Genomic DNA, 24,678 nt, shown 5'->3' on the forward strand with positions numbered 1-24,678 from the left:
GCAAAATGCAGCTGGAGGGCAGGAAGTGATTTTTCTCCATAGGTATCACTAACAAAACTCAAAATGCCGGTGCTTTGCGTTGTTTATGGATGCTCAAATTGGCCAAACCGAGAAACCACAAGGAGCTTTTATCGTGTACGAAAATGTGCATAGACACGATGTAAATAAGATATTGTTTGCAGTTCACGGAATCGTGAGATTGCGATAAATTGAAGTGAGTGACAGCTTTTTAGTGATTAACGGTAGATGAAAGCGCTATTTGCTCGCTTTCTAGGCTGTAATCGATTCAGAATTTGAATAAAAGTTTTGTTTTACGTGCTGCTAACAGGACCAACAGCCACATACCCTGTAACTTACAAACAACGCAAAACACAGGCATTTTGAGTTTCTGCTAGTGATTCCTACGGAGAAAAATCACTTCCTGCCCTCCAGCTGCATTTCGCGCGTCATCGGTGACGTCATGTGCAAACAACCTATTAAAACAAGCATCACAGCGTTAGGAGACTATTTAGAATAAGCCCTATGAAGGATTACAGCATTTTGAAATTTTAGTCTAGCAAAGACTTTTCCTGGAAGATTAGACAGAATAGCACTCTACCCTTGCTATAGTCTGCCACTGACACTATGGAAGCCTGTTTCCTCTATATCTCAGTCTTTAAATTTATATGTCATATCTCACAATTAACACTTGGGTCTTAAAACATGACTTTATATCTCAGAATGTGTCATTATATCATAATTTGACTTATTATAGTTTAGTTTATAATTCTCACAAGTGGAAATATTTCTTGTAATGTTTACTCATAATCTCATAATTGTGACTTTCTCATAAAGTTACCTAACTTTATTTCTTATTTTAAGCTGTCTCACAATACATTTTTTACTCAAACTGAAACGGGCTTCCATTTGACTCATAGAGAAACAATATTTCTACAATGATAACAGTGACATAGTTGGTCAAAAACATTTATTTGAGATATATTTTGATATTCAGCACAAGAGTTGGATTTTAAACTGTTTTTATGTTTGGGCAGGATCTAAACCAACTCATAACTGTCCCCAAAAAGTAAATTCACCTCAACAGTTCACAGTCATACTGGTAACATATACAGCATCCAAAGGCTTAACTTTTTTCCACTGATCATCAACTTTAAATCCAAAGTTCTGGCGTGAAACTCTAGATGGCGCAGTCCGATAGGTCAAACTCAATCTGACGTAATGACATCATTATCACATGGCGCAGCTGATTGGTTCTTTTTGTATTATCAGCCAATGAGCTTGCTGCTCAACATTCAAATACTTGGCTAGTGCTTGCTGTAGCAGTTGCAGTGCGCTTCAGAAACCCTTCACCTTCCCCAGCTCCACCTGTATGGATCTGCTACAGGGAGATTCATGTGTGCTATAAGGGGGTTATTTCATATGTTATGCGCAGCAGCAGTATTTCTTACATGCTCACAGCAGCATGTTGTGGATGTATTGGCAGTAGCAAGTCTTGGTACTTGCTCTACCGCAGCAGCAGCAGCGTAGCAGATCTACAAGACCAAATACATTGACATTGTCATGTATATTACCATGCCAATCCCTCTGAGAGTTGTCATGACAGAACTAAGCATTTAGGATTTAGATGAGTTAGCATTAAGATTTAAAATGAAGATTTCAGTTAGACTGCTCTGATTAGTGCTTAAGAACAGGTTATACCAGTGAGTAGGGTAACATTAATAAAGTGAAAGTGAAATAGAAAGTGACATGACATGACATGTGGCCAAGTATGGTAACCCATACTCAGAATTTGTGCTCTGCATTTAACCCATCCAAGTGCACACATACAGCAGTGAGTACCGAACACACACACCCGGAGCAGTGGGCAGCCATTTTTGCTGTGGACCTAAGGGTGTTGGGTTCAGTGCCTTGCTTAAGGGCACCTCAGTCGTGGGTATTGAAGGTGGAAGTGATTGCTGTTAATTCACTTCCCCCTCCTACAATTCCTGCCGGTACTAAGATTCAAACCCACGACCTTTGGGATACAAATCTGACTCTCTAACCATTAGGCCACAGCTGCCCAAAGGACTTGTTTAAATGTGTTCGTAAGCCCTCTGGCCAAACAAGTTTGGAAGCTGCTTCAGTCATAAGTGCCTTTTCGAATTCGAAGATCTTTATGGATTGCTTATCTATAAAAAGCTGCAAAATCATCACAGTTGAGGATTGAGCCCTTCAGGCTCACAGAGACCAATTTAGAGAACTAAGCACATTGGGCAGCTCTAACTGCGTTATTGAACAGATCTGTGTTGCCTTAACATGTCATAGTCTATATGTAGTTTTATTTGACCTCATTTTCACTGAGCAATGGAGTTTTGACTGTAGTTGTTCATTCGGCCATGCAAAATTGTTGACATGATGATCACAGGAAGATTAAGAAACAGCTGGGTTCATATTGTTGTAGTTTCAGGTTTTAACATTCTGAATAGACTCGGAGACAAGGCGACATTTCTCATCAACCTTCTTTGTAACAAACTGGGCTTTTTGTACACAACTACAGAGAAGAAAACGCAAAAGACTATTGTAAAGACAACTCATATGTAACGTGTATAACCCATGGATTGCTGAGATTTTTACCATTTAGAACAGGGTGTTTTTATATAAGTTTTATATATGTGTTTTTATATTTTATATATTATATATAACGGCTGAAATCAGTGATGTGGTAGTTTGCACTGAGAGTAAACTCAAGCATTATGATTTCATCTTTCACTTGATGGTTGTATATAATTTTATAGCTAGCCTAGTACACAATGTTGAAAGGGATTATTCCAAACTGATATTACTGTCTTTTTTTGGGGGGAAAATAAACTCGATGTGATATTTTGGACTGACTGATGTGAAAATGTATATTTTGAAGAATGTTTCAACTAAAACAACATTGGATGTCAAAAATTACTGGACACAAAAAATACAGAGACATTCTTCAAGATATCTTCTTTTATGGTCCACAGAAGAAAGTAAGTAATTCAGTTTGAAACAGCATGAGTGTGTGTATATAATGACAGAATGTTCATTTTCAGGTGAAGGATCTGTATCTCTTATGCTCCTAATTCATTGACAGAAGTGAACTGGTCTGGACCAGAAGGGGACCTCCATCTTAATCTTTGGATTGGGTATCTGTTGTTCAACTAGAGGTCTTTTGATAGAGGATGACCAGAACAATGCCTGCTTCTTAACTTTTTTGCCACAGGCTAAAATCCAGGGTTTCTCAGGAGTGTGTGAAGATGTGAATGCCCTCTTCCACCTCAGTGGTTGCTTTTGAGATCTGCTTGCATTGTTTTGAGTCTCTGGTATACATAACACCATAAATCAGCTCTGAAGTCCAGAAAGTTTGGAATTTATGCTGGCACACAGTGTTCTCATGAGAATCAAATGATACAAAGGGCCTTAAATTGCTGATAACTTTGGTGGCTCATCATTAAAGAGAATTCTTGCAGCATTGTGGATCTTCCAGTTTGGAGAAAACAACCTGAACCATATGTGAGTATGGTCTCCTAGCAAGCTTTCAGTCACACTAAATGTTTTATTTATACAAGTGTGTAAGGTTTTCACTTTCTTATGCCACCTTGAGAGCCTGAATGCTCATCGTTCTTGTCCTAGTTTTAGACTGTGCATGTGAGGAAGTCCTTGCATATGTACTGTATTGAGAATAAAAGAGGGGAAAATAAAAGCTAGATGCATTTGCGATGGAACCTTTATCATTATAGTTCAATATTCTGTTTGTGAGCTAATGGAGAAGAGAAAGCAAATGAGAGAAGAAAGGAGATGGAGTTCTGTAACTGCTTGTTTTTGTCATGCCTTATTGAGTTCTGTACCAAACTGTGTTCCAATCCTTTCTGCTTGTTGATTCTCATTGGTCTCTGGTTTTGCAGTCCACCTTTTAACCCATTAGTAAAGCTATGCGACTGCAGTCTGAAATGACTTTATTGTGAAGGGAATGTTAATGTCATGTTTATACTTCCCAGTTGAACATGTAGGTCAAACGTCTCAAATGCGACTTAGATTAGATGGTTCTGTTATACAGCATTAGTATAGTTTCTTCTTGCTGTGCACAGAATTTGTTACTTGTTTTTGTGTGAATTTTATGTTGAAGATAATATGGCATGCATCATCCTATTGGAATGGGTATTTGCTGGATTCCCGCTGAACAAATGTAACTCAAATGCATAATGGGTCTTCAGATTTCAAACGTAAATGTGCCAGTTGTGCACAAGTACAATTTAGTCAAATTATTGTAAAGACAACTTGCATAAAATGCATATAAATGTGTTTTAGACACTTTGAATGATCAAAATAATGGCCATTTTATATGTAAACATGCAATTTCAGTGACTCATGTTAAGTTTTTAAGAATCTTAAAATGCTGGATCACTTGGCATCTTGTCAGGTTTTCCATTATCACAATTATGTCTTTGCCTAAATCAACCAGTAAAATGAGGCACTCGAGTTTATTCCCAAAAAAATGGAAATTCTGTCATTTACTTGGCCTCATATCATTTCAAACCTGTATGATTTTATATGAGGGATACAAAAGAACATATATTGAAAAATGTCTTGTATGCACAGTGAAATGCTGTGGGATCCAAAGTAGTTAGGTTTGTATGGGCAAAAACATTTGTGTTCATTTGTGTTCCTATGAAGAACGAAACGCCTACAGGTTTGGAACAACAAGAGGGTAAGTAGTAGGGCTGGGTGATACACCGTTAGACACGATCAACCGGTAGAGATGTTGGACTTTTTTTTCTCTATCGCAGTTATGCGCTCATGTGTCGTTGCTGTGCTATGTGGTCACGGAAACTTATTGTTTGCATGCGTTTTTAAAAATCGTGATTTTAAGCTGTTGAAACGCAATCAGCATCAAAAGGGAGCTCATTTCGCTATATGCACATGCTGTCAGAGAGACTGGTTTTGAGTGCTGTCAGAGAAGCACGCACGTGAAGATGGTGCTCATAGAGCGCGAGAGTATTGAATAGATATATTTTTGCAGTTTTACAGCCCTTGAATGGTTTAATACACATAATTGTATGTGTCACAATTAGGCATGGGCCGATTACCGGATTCAAGGTATACCGCGATTTGAAAATTTCACGGTTTCAAAACCGCTAATATTTTCTGTTATACCGTTCCTGCGGTATGTGCTGTATTTCATGTCTCAAAGACTGAAAGTGTAGGAATCCCTCAGGTTGAGTGCAGTGTAGAGAGTAACACGACCCCTCCTCCTCCTGTTGGAGCGGTCAGTCACGTGTGTGTATGACGGCAGAAGGAGCTTCCTCCAAAACTTACGCAATAGGCAACCCGCCGTTTATTGTTTTATTGCAGCCGATCTCTGTTTTGGACTTGCACAAACTGCGTTGCAATGCATATCATTTTCCAAATATAATTTATGTGAAAATATGATGTCTGTAAACGCCCGTTAACACAGGCCAGAGACGCTGAAGACGGACGCACAGAGAAAAATAGTGTAGCAGGCAGATCACTCACTTAAATATATTGTTCAGTTTTTTGTTTTTTTTACCCAGACATTTCAAATTAACACATTTTAGAGCTGTAACAACAATACTGTAAAACTGTGAAACCGTGATATTTTTGCTTAAGGTTATCATACCGTCAAAATTTCATACCGGCCCATGCCTAGTCACAATGCCTGTCTTTGCAAATATCATTGTAAACGCAATAATTTAGGTCTTAAGTGAAAGCAAACAGCTGAGAAATAAAACATGTGTAACAGTTTATTGGAATCCGGGCAGCTCTTAAATTGACAGCAGTCTAATATTCCTGCTGTCTGTCATTCACGTTAATCAAACAACAAAAGAGAAAATCTCGCACTGCTTTTGACTAAATCACTTTTGTAACTTTAATGAGAAATAATATACAGTATATTTAATTTACACAGTGACGGATATGCAGTGTTTTTATTCATTTAATTACTTTATACAATGTATGTAGCATTTCTTATTTATTTGTTCTACTGCAGTTTTTTGTCTTATTGCTGGTAATTAGTTTCTTATTCTTATCTAATCGCTGACTGTTTACATGTCTTCAGTGAGCTTGAGCTTTTTTTTTACATATACATTTAGGCTAGTAGTATTAGTTTTTGTGATATTGACACGTAACAAGAATTATGACATTTCTATGGTAAATGTTGGTATCATAAAGACCTTATTAAAGCAAAAATTTATATATTGTGATATATATCATTATCGTGATATAAAATGACTCATATTGTGATATGAGATGATAGTTTCTTTTGTGGGTAAACTATATTTCTTAACTTTTCCTCTCAATTGTGTAGTGGAGTTCTTCACCCTTTTGAATTTGACATTATATCAGCTCGATGACAAACTATCAGAAAATGTCCCACTAGACCTGTATTGATATGAAGTTAGATATCTGATGTAATCTCATTGTCCTCTGTTCTGTTTTAGAGATTTGAGGTCCATCAGGACCCGATGGTGAGCGTGGCCCATATGGTACGAGCTGGGGGGGGCGTATGGATGGCTTTTTCAGAAGGTTCCTCTATACGCTTGTTCCATACGGAAACACTGGAGCACCTGCAGGAGATCAACATATCTACACCCTCATCGTTTTACAACCCCAGTGAGTATCTCTCCTTTGACCCTACGGAAGGAGCCGTTTGAATACAAAAATTCTTTATGCCTTCACACATGCTTGAACAGCATTGTTTCCATCATTTCTTTGAACTGCACTTCTTCTGATAAAAAGTTAATGACAGAGAAGTTCTTGTTGGAATGGTTCCTGTAGGCTGGCTCTCCAGGGACCGACCGTGAATAAGTAGCTAACTTAAGACCCCGCAGAGCAGTAATGGAGCTGTGGGGTTACAGGCAGGAAAAGTCACAATGGCACAGACAAAGCTTTCCATTCGAAATGTTGTCATGGCAACACTCTTGTCATGACTCCAGCAGCCGTGGCATGTTGGTAATGTGCCAGCGTTTTGCCATTGTGCCTTTTCTCAGTGCAGCTGGTATTTAATTCAGCTGTATTGACTTTTTTACCTCTCTGCACTCACCTTTAGCCATCTTTATCTCCCTCGGGTCCTGTTAAATCTTTAAAATTGTCAAATTCTTTGTGCTTCGTCCCTCCTTTAGATGAAATATATGTAAGCCAAAACCATGGTTTTCACTACCTTTTTGCAGAAGGGAGCTTGTGTAAACATTCATTATATAAGCAAGGACACTGAAAATAATAGTTTAAGTAAATATCCACACCACTTCAGAGTAATTCAGCTCCACACATCAGACTATATAAAGAGAAAATCTGGGTGGCATCGCTCCAGTAGCTCGCAGAATCCTCCGGAGCAGAATAACTTCTTTCAGGCTGTCTAATAATGTTTGATTTCACTTGAATGCGATTGTCCACGTTAAGCTTAAAAAAAATCCCATGATTCTCCAGTTGTCACAGACAATTGCGATCAAGTGGAATAGAAAGGAGAAGGAGAAAAATAAACCCAAAGCGGTGTAGCAGACTTCAGGAACTGGCCAGAGCAAGTTAATGTCAATGGGCCTGTTGCTACAACCGTGTCTCATTAAAAACAAAGTGAAAAAGATATACCTTTGTTTTTTTTTTGTTTGTTTTTTGTCGAACAGCGAGAACATCAAACCTCTGGATCAAAGTTACAGCTGTATTTCAAAAGACACGTGAAGAAGTTGTGGCGAAGATGTCTGCGAAGGTCCTGCAACCCTCAGGCTGTTGTCGAACTTATGGAGCTAGCTGTGTTTAAATATGTAGTTCATGTTGGTTGAGGTGACTCTGCGATTTCATGTTATGTCGAGGGGTTTACAGTCAATGGAGCACAAAAGTGAAAATAAGCTTTGGCAGATGCCTTCTTCCCCTTTTTTACTCTAGGCCCAGAGAACGTCCCACTGGCTTTCCTGAATATGCTAATCTGCACACATCACACATAGGAGGACTGATATAGTTATTACAGATCAATGGTCTGCTAATCCCACAGGTTTGCACCCAAGTGATGGGTGATGAATTAATTATTGTCTTAAAGTGAACCGATTATTCTGCAGTTTCTCATCAGTTAGAACCTTCAGACATGATAAGCAAGCCAGACATAAGGCTGAATCCTTCCTCTCTAATAATAGCTGGAACAGTCAGATCCATATTGCATCAAAGAGAATCTTTGAAACATATGTTGTTATGTTATGTTGTGTTATATTATATTATACATCTAAGCCCTTAACATTATATTGTAGCTAATTAAGATTAAATAATTTTGTGTCATAATAATCTGTTTGAATTACCTGCGGTGTGACCATCTAAAATTGTTTTAAACCGCATTTCTTATATTAAGCATGCAGCTTTTATTACCTCTAATTAACTGAGAAATATTTGAATCATTTGATGAGTGAAAGTGCATTGAAAAGAACAGTTTTTACCAGTTACAGGACCTAAGATACACACTTTCCTTTATATATTCATATGATATGACAAAAGGTTCAACATTTTAACATTATACATTCAGTTAATTGTTAATTTACAAATATATATATATATATATATATATATATTACTGTTTGTTTATAATATACCACTAGCTCTTGAACTACCTAATGTTAACAGACTGAACCTTATATATTAATAGTTAATACTTTTTAACCTAAAATCTTGATAGTTATCATGCAGAAAGAGTCCAAGTACACATTATGCGTCAACTACAAGGACATCTAATAAAATATGCAATATGCATTTTTTTCCCCAAACCTCAGCATTTTATGTTTTCAGCACTCATGAATTCATATGCATTACTGTAGAACTGCAGATTTATTTGACAATCTATTATTAAGGTGATCCCTCTTGCAAAGAAAACGAATGTATAATAGGTGAATGCTCTGCAGAACTGGACAGCTGACATTTCTAAGAAGGAATTCTGCCTAATGCAGTGCATTCGCTCATGTTTTTTCATGACCTTCAGTGATTTCCTGGTGACTAACTACCATACTGAAAATGCTTCATTTACACATTAGCAAAAGACTCCCCAAGTACTATAGCAACCTAAAGACAGCACGCCGTGAAAAAGAATCAATTAGCCACTTGCCGATCACCCATGCAAAGCAAGCTTTATAATATGAGCATGGGGCCACTATCCAGGCTTGCTGAAGTCTCTGCTGTGCTGTTCTTCTTTGAATTAATTATGCTGTGGTGGCTTTCTGATGTCTGAAGACCCAGGGTCAGGGATTTGGGCACTGTGAATGAAGTCGTTTAAATGTTCCATCCATGTTGTTTTTTTGTCTAAACAGCGATTTTAATGTTGTCATACCTACACACTGCTATAATTGACCAGTTAAATAAAGCTGATGAGAGAAGCACAACTGTGAGCGAGCAATCAGCAGTGTGCTGGGTTTTAATCTGAGTCTCCACGGATACAATAATTGTTGATATGCAAGCAGGAAAGTGGTTTTCAGTGTTTGTAAAAATGTATCATACTGCATAGATATAAACAAGCCGACTAAAGAAAGTTTTTTTTTTAGTGTTGGTGACACCTGTATTTTTCTTCAGAAGGTCAGAAGAGCATGAGAGTTACCAGCCTGCTGATTTGCCAGGGGCTGCTGTGGGTGGGAACTGCCCAGGGCATTATCATCACCTTGCCTGTGCCCAAGTTGGAGGGCATCCCCAAAATTACAGGTACACAGATGGTGGCTCTTCATGATGCATAAGTGCCTTTAGTCCTTTTGGAAAGTCTCTTGCACAATGATAGAACAATTACATAATAATTCAAAGAGACAATTATGTAATGATTCCTTTGTTAATAGAATAGTTCACTCTAAAATTTAACTTCTGTCATTATTTACTCACCATCATGTTTAAAACCTGTTTGTTTTTTTTTCTGTGGCACACAAATTAAAAATCTTGAAGAATTTTTACAAAGCTTTTTTGCAAAGATCCTGAAAGAACAAAACACATCATAAAAGTGTCATGAAGTAGTTCAACGTGTCTTATGACCAAATATTTGATATCCACCCTAACGTGACACACGTATCAGTGTCATATTTAATCACTAAGGCTGCATTTATTTAATAAAAAATACAGTAAAACAATAATAGTGTAAAATATTATTTCAATTTTAAATAAAATAATTTTGTATTTTATTTTATTATAAAATGTTATTTATTCCTGTGGTAGCCATTACTCCAGTCTTTAGTAACACATAATCGTTTAGAAATTTTAAAATGCTGAGTTGCTGCTCAGTATCTTTGTGGAAACCATGATGCATTTTTTTTGTTTTGTTTTTTTTGAAGAAGTTTAAGAGAACATCTCCTTGCTGAATAAATGAAAGAATTCATTTTTTTTTTTTTATCTTACTGACCTTAAACTTCTTTAAATTTTAAAGTCATATGAACTACCTTTTTATGGTGTTTCCCCTCTGATCTGGAGCTTGTCTTTATATGGAAAAAATCTTCAAAATGTATTTGTTCCACGAAAAAAAAAAATATATGTAGGGGATAGGAACAACCGAGGATGATGATCAAATAAAGTCATTTCAGTAAGTAATACGAGTAGTAATGGAAATGAGTTATCAAATTTTAAGGTTTCTCTGACCCTGTGGCATTGCTGCTTTTTACTGATTAAAGCAATTTGAGCTCTCTTTCAATGTGGCACAGGTAAGGGGATGTCATCTCTTAATGCACACTGCGGGCCTGTGGATTTCTTAGTTGCCCTTTCCAGCAGTTTGTCTCCTGATCTTCTGAAGCGGGATTCTCTGGTGGAAGGGCATGACTCGGCCTGTGGAGTGGAGGACCGCAGTGACTCGTCCTCTCAGGAATCGCTCCAGCAGCCCAGTATTTCCGCCCAAGTGGATGGTAAAGGGAAGGGGAGGAGTGGGGTGTTGCTACAGTACCGCCTCCGCTCAACCTCAGGTTTGCCCGGGCGACCATTAACAGCGAGAGGGGACGAAGCCTCGGACTCGTCTTTAGAATCTTTGGAGCACAGCATGGAAGACGGCTCCATATACGAACTCAGCGATGATCCAGACATGTGGGTCAGGGGACGACCCTACGAGAGGGACAGGGTGAGGAGGGATAGGGTTACCTCAGTAGCAGTCATCTCGGGCGGGAAGGGCTTCCGCCGACTGAGGGAGGGTTCTGTGGCGACCACCGCAGAAACCACACTTATGATCTGGCAGCTTCCTCTCAGGATTTGAGCTGAAATTGTGTTTAAGGAATTGTGAAATGAAAATTGACAATTTACATACTGTATGTCATTTCAAACCTGAATGACTTTCTTTTGAATGAATGTACTGGTCACTCTTTTCAGCGCTGTTACAATGAATGAAAGCTTCAAAAAAGATACAAAAGTTGTCATAAAAGTGGCTCATCCTCCCATGTTACCATCATACAGTGATGAACAGTCCTTTTAAAATGTAAGGGGTTATTTCTCTGATAATTTTCCTCTCTTGAGAACCAATTCATGAACAAATCATCCAGACCAATTTTGTAAGCTCAACTAATTCATTGAAAAGATCTGACTCGAGTCATTTTACAATTCAGACATCACTAGGGTAATACAAAAAAATAATAAATTCTTTACACAAAGCTATCGGCGCACCACTTTTATGGTGTTTTTTGTCATTTTGGAGCCTGAAAGCTCTAGTCCTCAATTTTATTATACAGAAGAATGGTGACCAGGATATTTGAAAGAAACAAAGTAATATGGGTTTGGAATGACGTGAGGATAAGTAAATTACAGAATTTTCATTTCAGAGTGAACTTTCCCTTTTCGCTGGGCATGTGTGGTACAAAATGTGAGGCTCTTCTTTCCCAGAAAAAAATGTCTTCTATATTAAATGACCTTGCGATCTTGAGAAATCCAGGTCTTCCAATAAGAATATTCCATAACTAATAGACTCAGAGTAATAAGTTCGCAGTTAATTCAGCCTCTGTCACTCATTCCTGTACAGTACACTCTTAAAAATAAAGGTGCTTCACAATGCCATAGAAGAACCTTTTTGTCTAAATGGTTCCATAAAGAACCTTTAACATCTGAAGAACCTTTCTGTTTCACAAAAGGTTCTTTGTGGCGAAAGAAGGTTCTTCAGATTACAAAAACGCAAGAAAGAGATGGTTCTTTAAAGAACCTTTGACTGAATGGTTCTTTGTGGAACCAAAACTGGTTCTTCTATGGCATCGCTTGAAGAACCTTTTGAAGCACCTTTATTTTTAAGAGTGTACCTGGAAGGGGTTTCCTTACCAGTAGAGAATTTAAATCCATGTATTTAATCTCAGACTTCACCGTAATCAGGGCCTAAACTATTCAAATAGAACATTTCCCTGAGGCCTCAGTCCGGTCAGCCTTTAGTGAATCGTGATGAATTTACCACACCACAAAGCTGCTGAGGGTTTTTTTTATTCCCCTGCATCTGAAAAAATCATATCATAGAGTACAAAATCATACAGTACCTGGAAGGTGTTTCCTTACCAGTAGAGAATTTAAATCCATGTATTTAATCTCAGACTTCACCGTAATCGGGGCCTAAACTATTCAAATACAACATTTCCTTGAGGCCTCAGCCTTTAGTGAATCGTGATGAATTTACCACACCACAAAGCTGCTGAGGGTTTTTTTTATTCCCCTGCATCTGAAAAAATCATATCAGTGGAAAGTGAAAAGTAAAGTGAAAGGGGTTTTCATGCTTTTGTGCAGTCACAAAAGAGAATACTCTCACCCTTTGACTCTTGATAATGTGAACACATGAAGTCAAGCCTGTGCAGGTCGGTGTTAAAAATGGATTTCAAAACAATTGAAGGCCTGAATTTCTGTGGTGAATGGTGAAGCCTCATTAAAAATCTTTTTAGTGGACACGCTTTTTCTTATGTACACAACCTGAAAACATTTTCACCATATGGCAGTCATTTGAAACGTCTGCTTAAATCACCATTACTTAACAAGCAAGTTCTTTAGCAGCTGGTAGTAGAAAGATACAAGCACCACTAATTGCAGGAAAGTTGGGGATCTTGTGAAGCTTTTGATGTTTATTTGATCTTGTTGAAGGGTATTCACTGCTGATATTTTTTGTAATATTGCAGTTCCATCTGCAAGCTACAGTTGGTTACCCTCATTCTTTTTCCTTGTTTGATCTACATTTAAGACGTTGTCTTCCAGTCTTCCATTAGGAATTGTGCCAGATGCACATTGTATTGTGTAAAAGGGAATAGTTCGAGGTTGTTTTTGGTACAAACGAACAAGTAAATAAATAATAAACACATTAATGAATACAGCTCTAAAAAGCTCTGTTTAAACACCAGCTTGGCCAAACACGGAGCCCTGCTGAACCAGCATAGACCAGCAAACCACCTTAGGCTGGTTTAATCTTTTTTGGAGACAGCAAATAAACTGTATTAAACTAAAAGTCCTCAGAAATAGCTGCTGAATAATATACTTAAATGGTTTATTTTTCCACCCCTCACCACTTTGTCATCATGCATTTTTCATACCATGCAACATTATGAATGTACGGAATGCATAATTTGTCCTGGTACTGCAAAATTGTATTAAAACTGTTAATTAAATTGTTTTTTGTTTTTGCGTTATAACATCAAACATTTATGAAGGCCATAATATCCCACTGAATGTAATAATTGTAGTGCTACAACAGTCATTCATTGTTTGGATATGAAATTCATAAGTAAAAGTGAATTAAATGTAACATGAATAATACACATTGTGCATTATCCATCCATATAAAGTAACCACTTGAAGTTTCCATTTCTGTCCCAAATGCACTGATTTTTTTTAGGATTGTTTTATGCTAATAAAATGTAGCCTCATGTTTGTCAATTCACTGTTACTAAAATAAAAACAATAAAATCTACCTCTGTGTGTGATTCTTGTAAACAGCCGTGCAGTTTATTAGTCTAAAGTAAATGTATGAAATAAGATAGCAAACCCAGTTTGCTCTTGGCTGCTGCTAAGCTGGCAAATTTATGCAGGGCCGTGCTTTTTTTCCCCATCTCTTGTTGACCCTCACAAAAGCAAAAATCCCTGTGATTACATACGATTTACACAGAGATGGTGGATAAGTACGGTGCATTAAATGACATGCCACACTGGAAAAACCCAGAAGCTGTACCGAAAGGTCAGATCTGAATAAATGTATACATGTTGGGATGGTGAAAAACTCGACCGTTGCCGCTGCCAGAACATCTTAGATTTGAAAATTATCACTTTTGCGCAACACAGTTCAGCACCTCTGCACTCAGCAGATGTATGAACATTTTGAATGGAGTTTGTTCTGGATTTGAATTATTTATAGTGTCCTAATTAGCTAAAAAGAGTATTATGTTATGCATGCTACCCTCTCAGAAAAAACGGTACTAATATATACACTTTAGGTAGAAATATGTTATTTTAAATTACTACTATGTACCTTTAAGATACTAATATGTAACGTTTAGGGATAAATAAGTTGCAAAGATGTAACTTTTACCTTTTGTAGCTAAGGATACCGCCCCAGTGACATCTATGTAGCTTTTCTAAGAGTGTATTATGAACATAAAACTGTGCTGTTTGTTTGTGGTCAGTTATGTCATAATTCAGCTGTCAAGTCAGAGGAATTGAGCAAGTTCCTCTTGTTGAGCACCAACACCGTTTTGGTGGGAAAAGAGGTACTTCTAACCCAAGGACTCTTGGGAGTATTCAGATGGTACATGAGAGGTGTAAACACAGCTGTGAGAGTGGAATGGAGGTTCTGGGTTGTGAGGACAGACCAAAGCTCCCGCTGAATCTCTTCATCCTAGCCCTGCTGGCTTCAGAACGCCAGCCTTAGGCAGATACACGACCGAGAGCCCACTTAAACCCACGTTAGTGTAGTTTACAGCATGAAGGATGTTTGCAGTTGTGCTGAGCACAATGTGATTTGCGATCAAATTGATTGGAGATCGCAGTTCTGTGAAACAGCTGTGCTTACATGCTGTTTCCCTGAGAAGTTTAGTTCGTTAGACGAGAAAATCACCCAGGCATGTTAATTGCTGGGGAGAAAAACATCAAACAAGCTTACGATACGCTGCATATTTACTTTTAAGGTCAATCTTATTTGCACTTAGTGTTGTTTGACTAGTGTACTAAAAATCTCTTGCAGCATTTTTAGGCAACTTTGAGAAAACTAAGGCACTTTTGAATGATTCGTTTTCATAATAAATTGTGCCGGTATAATCACACAAGACAATTCTGTCTCAGAACATGACCTTGGCATTGCCCTTGTCAGTTTTAAGCCTGTCCATTTGGCTTAAATGGCCAAGCGTGACCTACAATATGAGAAATTTGCCACGTCATTACAAACACATTCATCTTTGCAGAAAAAGCGAGTCACAGCAGTGGTTATTTCAATTGCTTTTCAATTTGCATAAGTCATTTGCTCATTTCCTGTGAACCCTTGTAAAATATTCCAGTGGGACAGTTGCAGCACAGACAAACCGAGATCACATGGTGCCACATGCTGAGTCAGTCTATAATGCTGGATGGGTGCGAACACTTTATTCGCCCAACATAAGCCAGCGATTGTACAGCAGTGCTGAATTGCATTCTAAAATGGAGTTTAGCTCTAGAACGACCCGTATACACACTTTCGCCTTGGAGTCAACAAAGAGACGCAGGTTGCAGCGCAAGCATTTTGGCTGACAAACACAGCGCAAACAGCAGATACATGTGCGTACTGTGGCACTAAAGGTGTCCTGAGAGAGTTTCACCTATCATGCAACACAGCTGTGAGCAAACTGCATGTTTCTTCTCAAGATTTAGGAATCATTTGCATGCAGATGAATATTCTGCTGTTGAAAGCTTGTTTTATTTTTGATAAAAGTCACAGTTGCTATGTTGACAAAGAATGTCAAAGTTAATGATTCGTACAGAGAATGCAAAAGACTACTTCTCTGTTACCCATATCTTGTCTTTTTCCATTAAGATGTGTTAAAAAGGCCTGTGGCTTGTGACCAAGACATTTAGTATCTGTGATGTTTGGATGAAATATAATAATGTTGATGCCAATCAGACCTGTGTGAAAGCGAAACGTACGGTGATGTATTGAAGGATGACAGTTCTGAGCATGAATTGTTAACTGGTGGCTTGAAAGAAAACACGCCACTGCATTTGAATGGCATTTTCTAAATCACAGGTCTATCAATTGTTAATTTCTCTCTGTTGGACTCACTGACCATTGGCTCCAATGGTTGGTAAAAAAATATTTTATTTGGAACCAATGAAACGTACAAAATGAATGAAAATTTGATCATCCCACGCTGGTTATACACCCACCAGGAGGAGACTTGTGGCATCTCCATCATATGTACAATACATTGGCCCAAAAAGCAGTGAGACTTGTTTGAAATGTTTGAATTTCATTCTATTAGATAGCAAATATCAAACCTAGTGGGATCTGCGAATATGAAAAGTTCCTGTGAACTAACTTTCCTTTTCATAAACTTTTAATTATATTTCACTAACATTTGACAACCACAGCATGTCTTAATTTCCCCCCCAGTCCATTGTTTTATCATTTGAAACCTAAAAAGCTTCTTTTTACAACATGGTTTGCTTGAAAGGTGCAGATTGCCATGGCGGCTCGTCGGGAAGAAAGGGAAGCACAACCTACTCAATTTTGAGGTGGAAAAAAATGGAAGAATTTAATGTTAATAAAATCTCAAGTTATTACATGTCTTCAGAATATTTAGTTCTTTATTGTTATTTCACTGTTGCAAACCATAAAGTATTGCTGGAGTTGGATTCCACTGTGTTTTACCACTACTATTCCCCTTGAACATCTCTGTGGATAGAGAAGGGAAGGTGGAAAGCCAAAGCACAATCCTTTTGGGAAGCTTTTAGACTTTGGCCTCTGTTGATAAAAGAAAAAAGACAATTAAAAAAATAAAATAAAAAATAACCAATCACCATCGAGTATTTCACTGCATCAGCCCAGTGGATCTATTTCTCATTGGTTTAAAAAAAATCAACAGAGGAGGGTAGGCAAGGCAAGTTTATTTATATAGCACATTTCGTACACAATGGTAATTCAAAGTGCTTTACATAAAAGGAAGTAAAATAATCATAAAAAAATAATCACAACAATAAAAAAAGAATTTAAAAACTTTTTAAATGATTTAAAATTAATTTAAAACAGTTAAAGATAGAAAATTACAGTGGTGGAGGTAACGAATGACAACTACTCACGTTACTGTAATTAAGTAGTTTTTTTTCGGGTAGGCTACTTGTACTTTTTTGAGTATATTTTTAAAGCTGTACTTTTACTTGTACTTAGGTACAAATTAAGCAAAATAATCTACTTTGTTACTTTTAAATCATAGTCCGTTAATCATAAAAAAATAATCACAACAATAAAAAAAGACTTTAAAAACTTTTTAAATGATTTAAAATTAATTTAAAACAGTTAAAGACAGAAAATTACAGTGGTGGAGGTAACGAATGACAACTACTCACGTTACTGTAATTAAGTAGTTTTTTTCGGGTAGGCTACTTGTACTTTTTTGAGTATATTTTTAAAGCTGTACTTTTACTTGTACTTAGGTACAAATTAAGCAAAATAATCTACTTTGTTACTTTTAAATCATAGTCCGTTACTGAGTACGCACACAATTTGAATTGATATTCAAACCTTTGACGGCACTTCAGTAGCCAATAAAGATATCCGATCGTAAAGGGACCAATAACAGCCCTGATATCTGAACCGGGAAAAGCACCGCTGCAGCAGCCAGGTGAAGAGCTGATCAGACGGTGAAGCTCAGCGAGTCTGCCAACCGCCAATAGAGAATGAGGAGTTACGTCACGATCTTTTCACTCCGCATTGCATTTCAGGAAGGCGCCGCCATATTAGCAGGATACGCTATCCGTTCCCATGGTTACTTCTCATTCTCTATAAGGATAAATGCTTATCTTTTGTTTTGTTTTTGCCTTTAAGTTAAACAACCATTAATTCTTCATTGTATCGTTTGCAGGGAAGAGAAGCTATTTTATCGCACTGCATGATATGCACTGCATTTCTCTCTTAGGTTTTGTAGAATTTGGTTTACAGTGTTTACCCGATTAGCTTGAATACAGTGTCGCTCGCTGCTGCTTCAGCCATCATATGGTACATTATCCAAATAAAAGTGTGTGTTCAACAAGCTGACAGAAGTCGATCCATTTCTTTGTTGGAAACTTTTAAATGACAAAGTATAATTGATGTCATTATAAATATTCATTTTTCCATGGCCACGGAGGAGAATCACAGACTGTGGGTCACATTCAGCGAACAGTCACGAACTCACTGTACTTTTTATATTTATTTCAACAAATGACAAGCAAAATCAAATCCCTAGGACTATCCTGCAAATATGGCGGATAAACAAAGCAGTTTCCCAGAACTAAATGCGGCGTTAGGTCACATTCTCATTCTTTATAAACATTAGAAGAAGAAGGGAGCTCAGCGTAATTTATGGACTCAAAGTTTGGAGAAACAAACTAACGTTACATGGTAGTGTTATCATAAATATCTATATTTTGATACCGGTACTGAAATATCTGACACGGCCCCATTACTAATTTTCCTCAGTTGGCTATCGTATATACAAGCCGCGTCTCGCTCTTTCCTCTCTGACTGAGTTTGACATGCATCCGCCTCCTGTCGATTACAGAGTCTGAATGTCCGCGCGGGATTGCAGGTATTCCGCATAATTGTAATCATTCCTGCGCAAATATGCCTAGCGTGCGATCTCCGTGCTTTTAAAGTAGAAATTATTTCTCTTTGCTCCTGGATTAAACTTTGTCAAAATGTATCAACCATTCAGAATAGATCCACGCCTGACCTATGAAAATGCTACTGGAAATTTTTTGGCTGTAAGTGAAATGCACCAGAAAGTCTTTCAACAATCAAAGATGGAACATTAATTTCTTTACAATGTAAGTTTATGCTAGACATGTTTTGGAATGGGATATTTGTATGATTTGTACATATAAATATCCTAGTCTGTCTAACTGCATCACTACATTGTACAGACATTACAGGTCAAAGCCAATCTGATGTTCGATTTATCTAAATAAATAGGCCTAACATATATGGCTCTTAAATCACTGCTTATAAAAATTCAGTTTTGTCATATTTCGAATACCTCAAACTGAATTGAGGTCATTTGTTTTATAATGTTATTACTGACTGTGTACTTGTCTTTTTTTTGCTAATTCAATTCAGTTTGAAATCAAATTTGAAATCAAGCTTCCTTGTGCTGTAAGCTTTTGCAACAAAGTTACCCTATTTAAAAAATACAAATACACAGAATGAGCAAATGTTTAAGATTGAGATTTTCCTTGTGCTGTAAGCTTTTTCAACAAAGTTACCCTTTTTTAAAAATACAAATACACAGAATGAGCAAATGTTTAAGATTGAGATTTTTGTCATGGTAATTGATCAATATTTATATGTATGCAAATTAAAAGCCTATTAAAATCTGTTCATCATATAAAGCGAATGTGTCTTTTTAGAAGACTTGGATTAAACCAATTTCAGTCTCAGACACTAATATTTTAGCTGAATCACTGTCAGGCTATCTGGGATTTCAGTATGGAGATAAAGGTTAGGGTTATAATTTTTCAGTATTACATGACATTGTGGGTGTATATTAGCACAGTTTGTTGTTTTTTTGGGGGCGTCTGGCAGAGCGTTAGGACCCAGAAGCGATGAAGCATGATGTCAGACATGAGCCGATATTCTTAACCACTCCTATCCAACCGTGAATCTGCTATGAGCAAGAGGTGGAGTGGAGGTGCACCACAAAACCCCGCCCTTTATTCAATATTCCATTTCACTCAGAAATACATCACAACACTGAAGTCAGTTGCAGCTTCCGGTTCACAGGTACTTTGATATTGATATTTTTCAACCATGACCACTAATTCACATACTTTGTCAACAAGATAAAAGTGGGTTTTGTTCAAAGTAGCTATTATCCACATAGATCTTTGATATGAATAAATTTTTTTTTTGGCAATTCATTAAATATCACTGGCTAAAAAGTAACTAGTAACTAGTAGGGGTGTAACGGTACACAAATATGACAGTTCGGTACGTACCTCGGTTTTAACGTCACGGTTCGGTGTGATTTCGGTACAGCAGGGGGGAAAACTAAACTTTTTTTTTTTTTTTTTTTTTTTTTAAATATTTACATGAGGCATGAGATGTTCAGTCATGTTTATTCGCGTTAAAACTAGTAGTACAGAGGAAGGAATGATCGCGTTCACTCGCGCTCCGCTCTGCACAAATCTGCGGGGCGTCACGGCTCAGACACGAGAACCGGAGCTGATCGCGGCCGCTCTAGTCAGTGCTTGTGTTGGGATTATACCAGCACGTTTCTGAACCGTCCCAGAAGCGGCTCTCTAAGGCGTTTATACAGCGATCTGTCATGCTACATAAAAGACGGTCAAAATGCCATTTATTATTTGAATTTCATGAGAAGAAAAAAAAACAAAACTGTATTGGTGCGGTACACATGCGTACCGAACCGAAAGACCCGTACCGAAACGGTTCGGTACGAATACTTGTACCGTTACACCCCTAGTAACTAGTACTCTCAGTAGTTTTTGAGAGGAGTACTTTGTACTTTTACGTTTTGACACCAGTACTTTTACTTGTAATTGAGTATTATTTCAGCAATGTGACAGTACTTGTACTTAAGTACAAATTTTCAGTGCAATCAAGCATCTCTTGGTTTATCAACCAATCACTGTGGAGACGTCAGATACGTTGTAATATGTTTGAACTGCTTTGTCATGCCGACAATGTAGTAAATATCAGAGATGGTCTTACTAGTGGGAGATGAGAGGGTCATTCACATTACAGCCTTGACGTTGTTGAATTTCAGTCAGAGTTGTGCAGCACTCAGTCACCATTTACAGTATTTTAAAACGCATGCTATTTGGTTTGATGCAAAAATATTGGGTCTTAAAAATCAGAAAAACTTAGGGTACCACTGTGCTTCATCCAGTCATTTTGAAAACCTCTTCTTTCCTTGAAAAAGTAAATTCAGCATTGCTGTGCTTTTTTTTTTAACCTCCAAAGCGGTTTACTGCTCAAAAATGTTTAGGCCTTCACCTGAACTCTTTGTCTTCCTCAAGTGGACCTGCTTCAAGTAGAAAAAAATGCTTGTTTTGTTAGCCACTGCTTTGCAAGCTAGGAACGTTAACATTCAAGACCTTCAGTTTTCCCCTGTGCTTCCCTACCAGTGGCATTTGGATTCAAACCATGGACGAGTAATAATTGTCTTATCTGACACAAGTCTAAACAGATTCTGCAGGACAACAAAAAATATGACGCATCCTGTAAAACAATAACCGAGGGGCCAAAGCAATCTTTACCTTTTCCCCTGGTATTCCTTCTGAGAGGCTGTTGTTCTACGATGTGCTGTGGCCTGATCCGAATCAGGCACCGCATCGCTCATAGCTGACAAATAGATGGCATTCCCATGCCATTTGTTTTCAACTAACTCTTGTGTGACAGATGCAACCCAAGCAAAGATGCCTGTGAGTGAATGTTAATGGAAGAGCTGTTTTTCACCTGGCTTGTTCTTCCCACCGTGAAAGCTTGCTTACATGTAAAGCACAGCCTAATCATTCAGAAGCACTCATTCAAGGTCTTCCTGAAAAAGAGAGCTGAATCTGTTGAAATGGAGAAATTTAAGAGTGCAAAGCTTTCTTGTCTTGCGGTATGACAATATGGGGTTAATGGAATAGTTCACCTCTAATTAAATATAGGCTATTGTCACGGGAGGAGCAAACGACAGACACAGTGGGTGTGGCGTCAGGCCTCGGAGAGGCTTTTATTAACAAAATAATATAAACAACAAAGTGTCCAGGGAAAAGAGGAATCTAGTGTCCAAAATAAAACGGGATCTGGTGTCCTCGTCGTGCTGCGGGGTTCGTGCAGGGAAGGGCAGTGGTCAGGAAGGATCCGGGTTTTCACTAGTTTTTGCGAGCGAGAGGGGATGACGTCATCAGGCGTTCCCCACTGTGCAACTGTCCAATATGACGAATGTTGGGTAAATTACTCAAAAAAGTAATCCACTACAAATGACTAATTACTTCGTTAAAATTGTAATTTGATTACATTACTGATTACTGCATTTAAAAAGTAATCAGATTACTAATTACTTTACTTTCAAGTTCTGGGGTAATACATTATTTGAAACTGTAAAAGGTCTTTTATTTGTATACACTCGCAATATCAACAAAAATTTATTTTGTAAAATAAAGAAAACAAATAGGGTGCGCTTTCTGCATTCTCAGTCTCCGTAAATATATCTTCCTGAAACGAGTCACTAAAATGAACGAAAATGACATGAGAAATACAGTATATCTAAAGAAAGCTAGGCTGAAAATGACATGAGAAATACAGTGTATCTAAAGAAAGTTAGACGTGTCTATTATTAAATGAAGTAGCCTAAATCATGTCGAAAACAAATATTCTCTGATAAAATAATCCGTATGGAACCAACGCGAGCTACAGTCTTTCCCGTCTGAGCTCACCTATAATGTGATCATGCCCGCACGCACATTGCGTGCTATAAAATAATCATCCACGCGAAACCAGGCTTGAGATACACGAACATGTAAACATCACCTTCGTAAACAAATAAAGATTCAAATTCATCTCGGCTACTTTTCGTTTTTTTGGAAGAAGACTTGCTGTGAGGAATAAGCCTTAAACTGTGATGCCGACGTGGCTTAATCCAGCGGATGATCTCATTCTGATGAGTCATTTATTTTTTACTTCTATTAGTGTTACTGTGACATAAACTTGTACACATTCTCTTGTTGAACTTTTCCCAAACTATAATGCTAAAATATGTCAAGTGCAACATTTTGAAATATGATAGGCAATCTTTCATTGCATCTAAATGTTGTAGGACTCGTCTGCATTTTACCTCGCATTCTCCAGTGATTTATTAAAGAGCATACTGACGCGCAAAACATGATTTTTACCTCATATTGTTTTAACACTGCATTTGTAACTTAAGTAACACAATTTTATTGACATTAGTAACTGTAATCAAATTACATACATTTAAAATGTAACATTACTGCATTACCAGGAAAAGTAATTAGATTACAGTAACGCATTACTGTGTAACGCGTTAAACCCAACTCTGTTCATACTATATAGAACAAACTTTTGGAAAGTAAGTACTTATTCAAAAGAAGTACCTACTCTGACCGCATATAACGATTTCAGATGCAATCAATGTTTTTAGTCAGTGAATCATTCACTGATTTGTTCTAAAACACTAACTCATTCATCAAGCAAATTTGTTTATTAGTGATTCATTGAATCATTTGCTCAAAACCATTGATTCATTCAGGAATACTCTGTGGCTGTGTTTGGAACTTACTAGCAAAAAACTAACTGGCATAAGTTACTCATTAGCCTGTTAGCTTCCTGATATAAAAGAAATATCACACTCACAATAGTTCTGTTATTCTGATCAAGCTTCTACACGGTTTAACAAAAAGAGATACTTCAATATTTCTTGCCCTTTCATATTTACTTGGTAAGTGGCTTTTTAAAAAAAATGGGACAATGAACCATACATAATCACAACCTATGGCCTGTTCTTTGCAGTAATGACCAGCTGACTGCACATACTACCTTGCTTAATGCAGTCAAGCCAGAGGAGAAATAGGTGGATAATGACATAAATGAGGAATGCTTGAAAGAATTGCAGCTTGTTTGCTTTGCATTTGCTAGCAATATCCTGAGGACATCCCAGTGTGCTAAATAAGCCCCTGCGCACTCGTACCGCCGGTTGTTTTCTTAGGCAAGAAAACAAAAGTGTTTGCCTGAGGGGGAAGCAGCTGTCACCAGGGATACGAGCTGGCACACAGTTAGGGGAGAAATTCCCAATTCTCCTATCAATATTTTACTGTGTACAAACCAGTGAGAAGGATTTATGCATGTTTAGGGAACACACTGTTTGTAGTGGTAAATAAAATGGGTACTAGAAATTAATATTTCAATATTAGATACAAGTACCTTATCAACAAAAATACATCCAGAGGCTTTTGCTTCATGATATCATAAGAGTTACATCACCCTGAGCAAATGAGACATGGTGATCATGGAAGTCTCTGTATATATTGCATGCATTTTTTAATAAAATAGTTTTGGAATGTCATTGACCCATGTATGTACACAAGTATATATTTTATACTACTGAAAAGCTACTGCACAATGACTTCTATATTATACTTGAGCTCTGTACTGAACAAAATTTAGACAGCTTGAATGCAAATAAGTTTATTAAGGTTTCAAAACAAGAAAGGTAAGAAGAGCTAGATGAAATATTTGAACTCAACATTGCTTTTCTTTTGATATCAGAGGGAGGTTAAGCAGCAAAAGATCTAGCAGCAACTGCCTGACAGCAGGTGGACCTTAAAAGTAGTGCACAGACTGTGTCTATTTTAATCCTAGATCATCAATAACCCTCATTACGCAACATGATACCATCTTGTTTTTTTGTCACATAAACAGATGTGTTGAAATCAAAGAGCTATATGAGCCATTTTGTCCTACCAGGGATCCATAGGTAGGTGCTTTATAGTGAAAACAAACAAGGTTTAGATAATCTATAAAATGTAAGAAAATCA

General features: G+C 37.4%; 1 protein-coding gene across 3 annotated transcripts in view; it reads left to right on the forward strand.

The window, feature by feature from the left end:
- LOC107691316 (rho guanine nucleotide exchange factor 10-like protein) overlaps window positions 1-12,009 on the forward strand; it is a 118,990-nt gene extending 106,981 nt beyond the window's left edge. For 2 of the 3 annotated variants that reach the window (XM_016489863.1, XM_016489865.1), the window contains 3 exons: window positions 6,465-6,636; window positions 9,562-9,687; window positions 10,665-12,009. In XM_016489863.1, the coding sequence (XP_016345349.1) occupies window positions 6,465-6,636; window positions 9,562-9,687; window positions 10,665-11,203 (837 nt within the window). In that variant the 3' untranslated portion in view covers window positions 11,204-12,009. The remainder of the gene's footprint in view (window positions 1-6,464; window positions 6,637-9,561; window positions 9,688-10,664) is intronic. The other variant, XM_016489864.1, reaches the window with a different exon arrangement.
- The last annotated feature ends 12,669 nt before the right edge of the window (window positions 12,010-24,678 follow it).

The sequence above is a fragment of the Sinocyclocheilus anshuiensis genome, unplaced genomic scaffold, assembly GCF_001515605.1.
Source record: "Sinocyclocheilus anshuiensis isolate Anshui unplaced genomic scaffold, SAMN03320099.WGS_v1.1 scaffold1154, whole genome shotgun sequence".
Classification (NCBI taxonomy): domain Eukaryota; kingdom Metazoa; phylum Chordata; class Actinopteri; order Cypriniformes; family Cyprinidae; genus Sinocyclocheilus; species Sinocyclocheilus anshuiensis.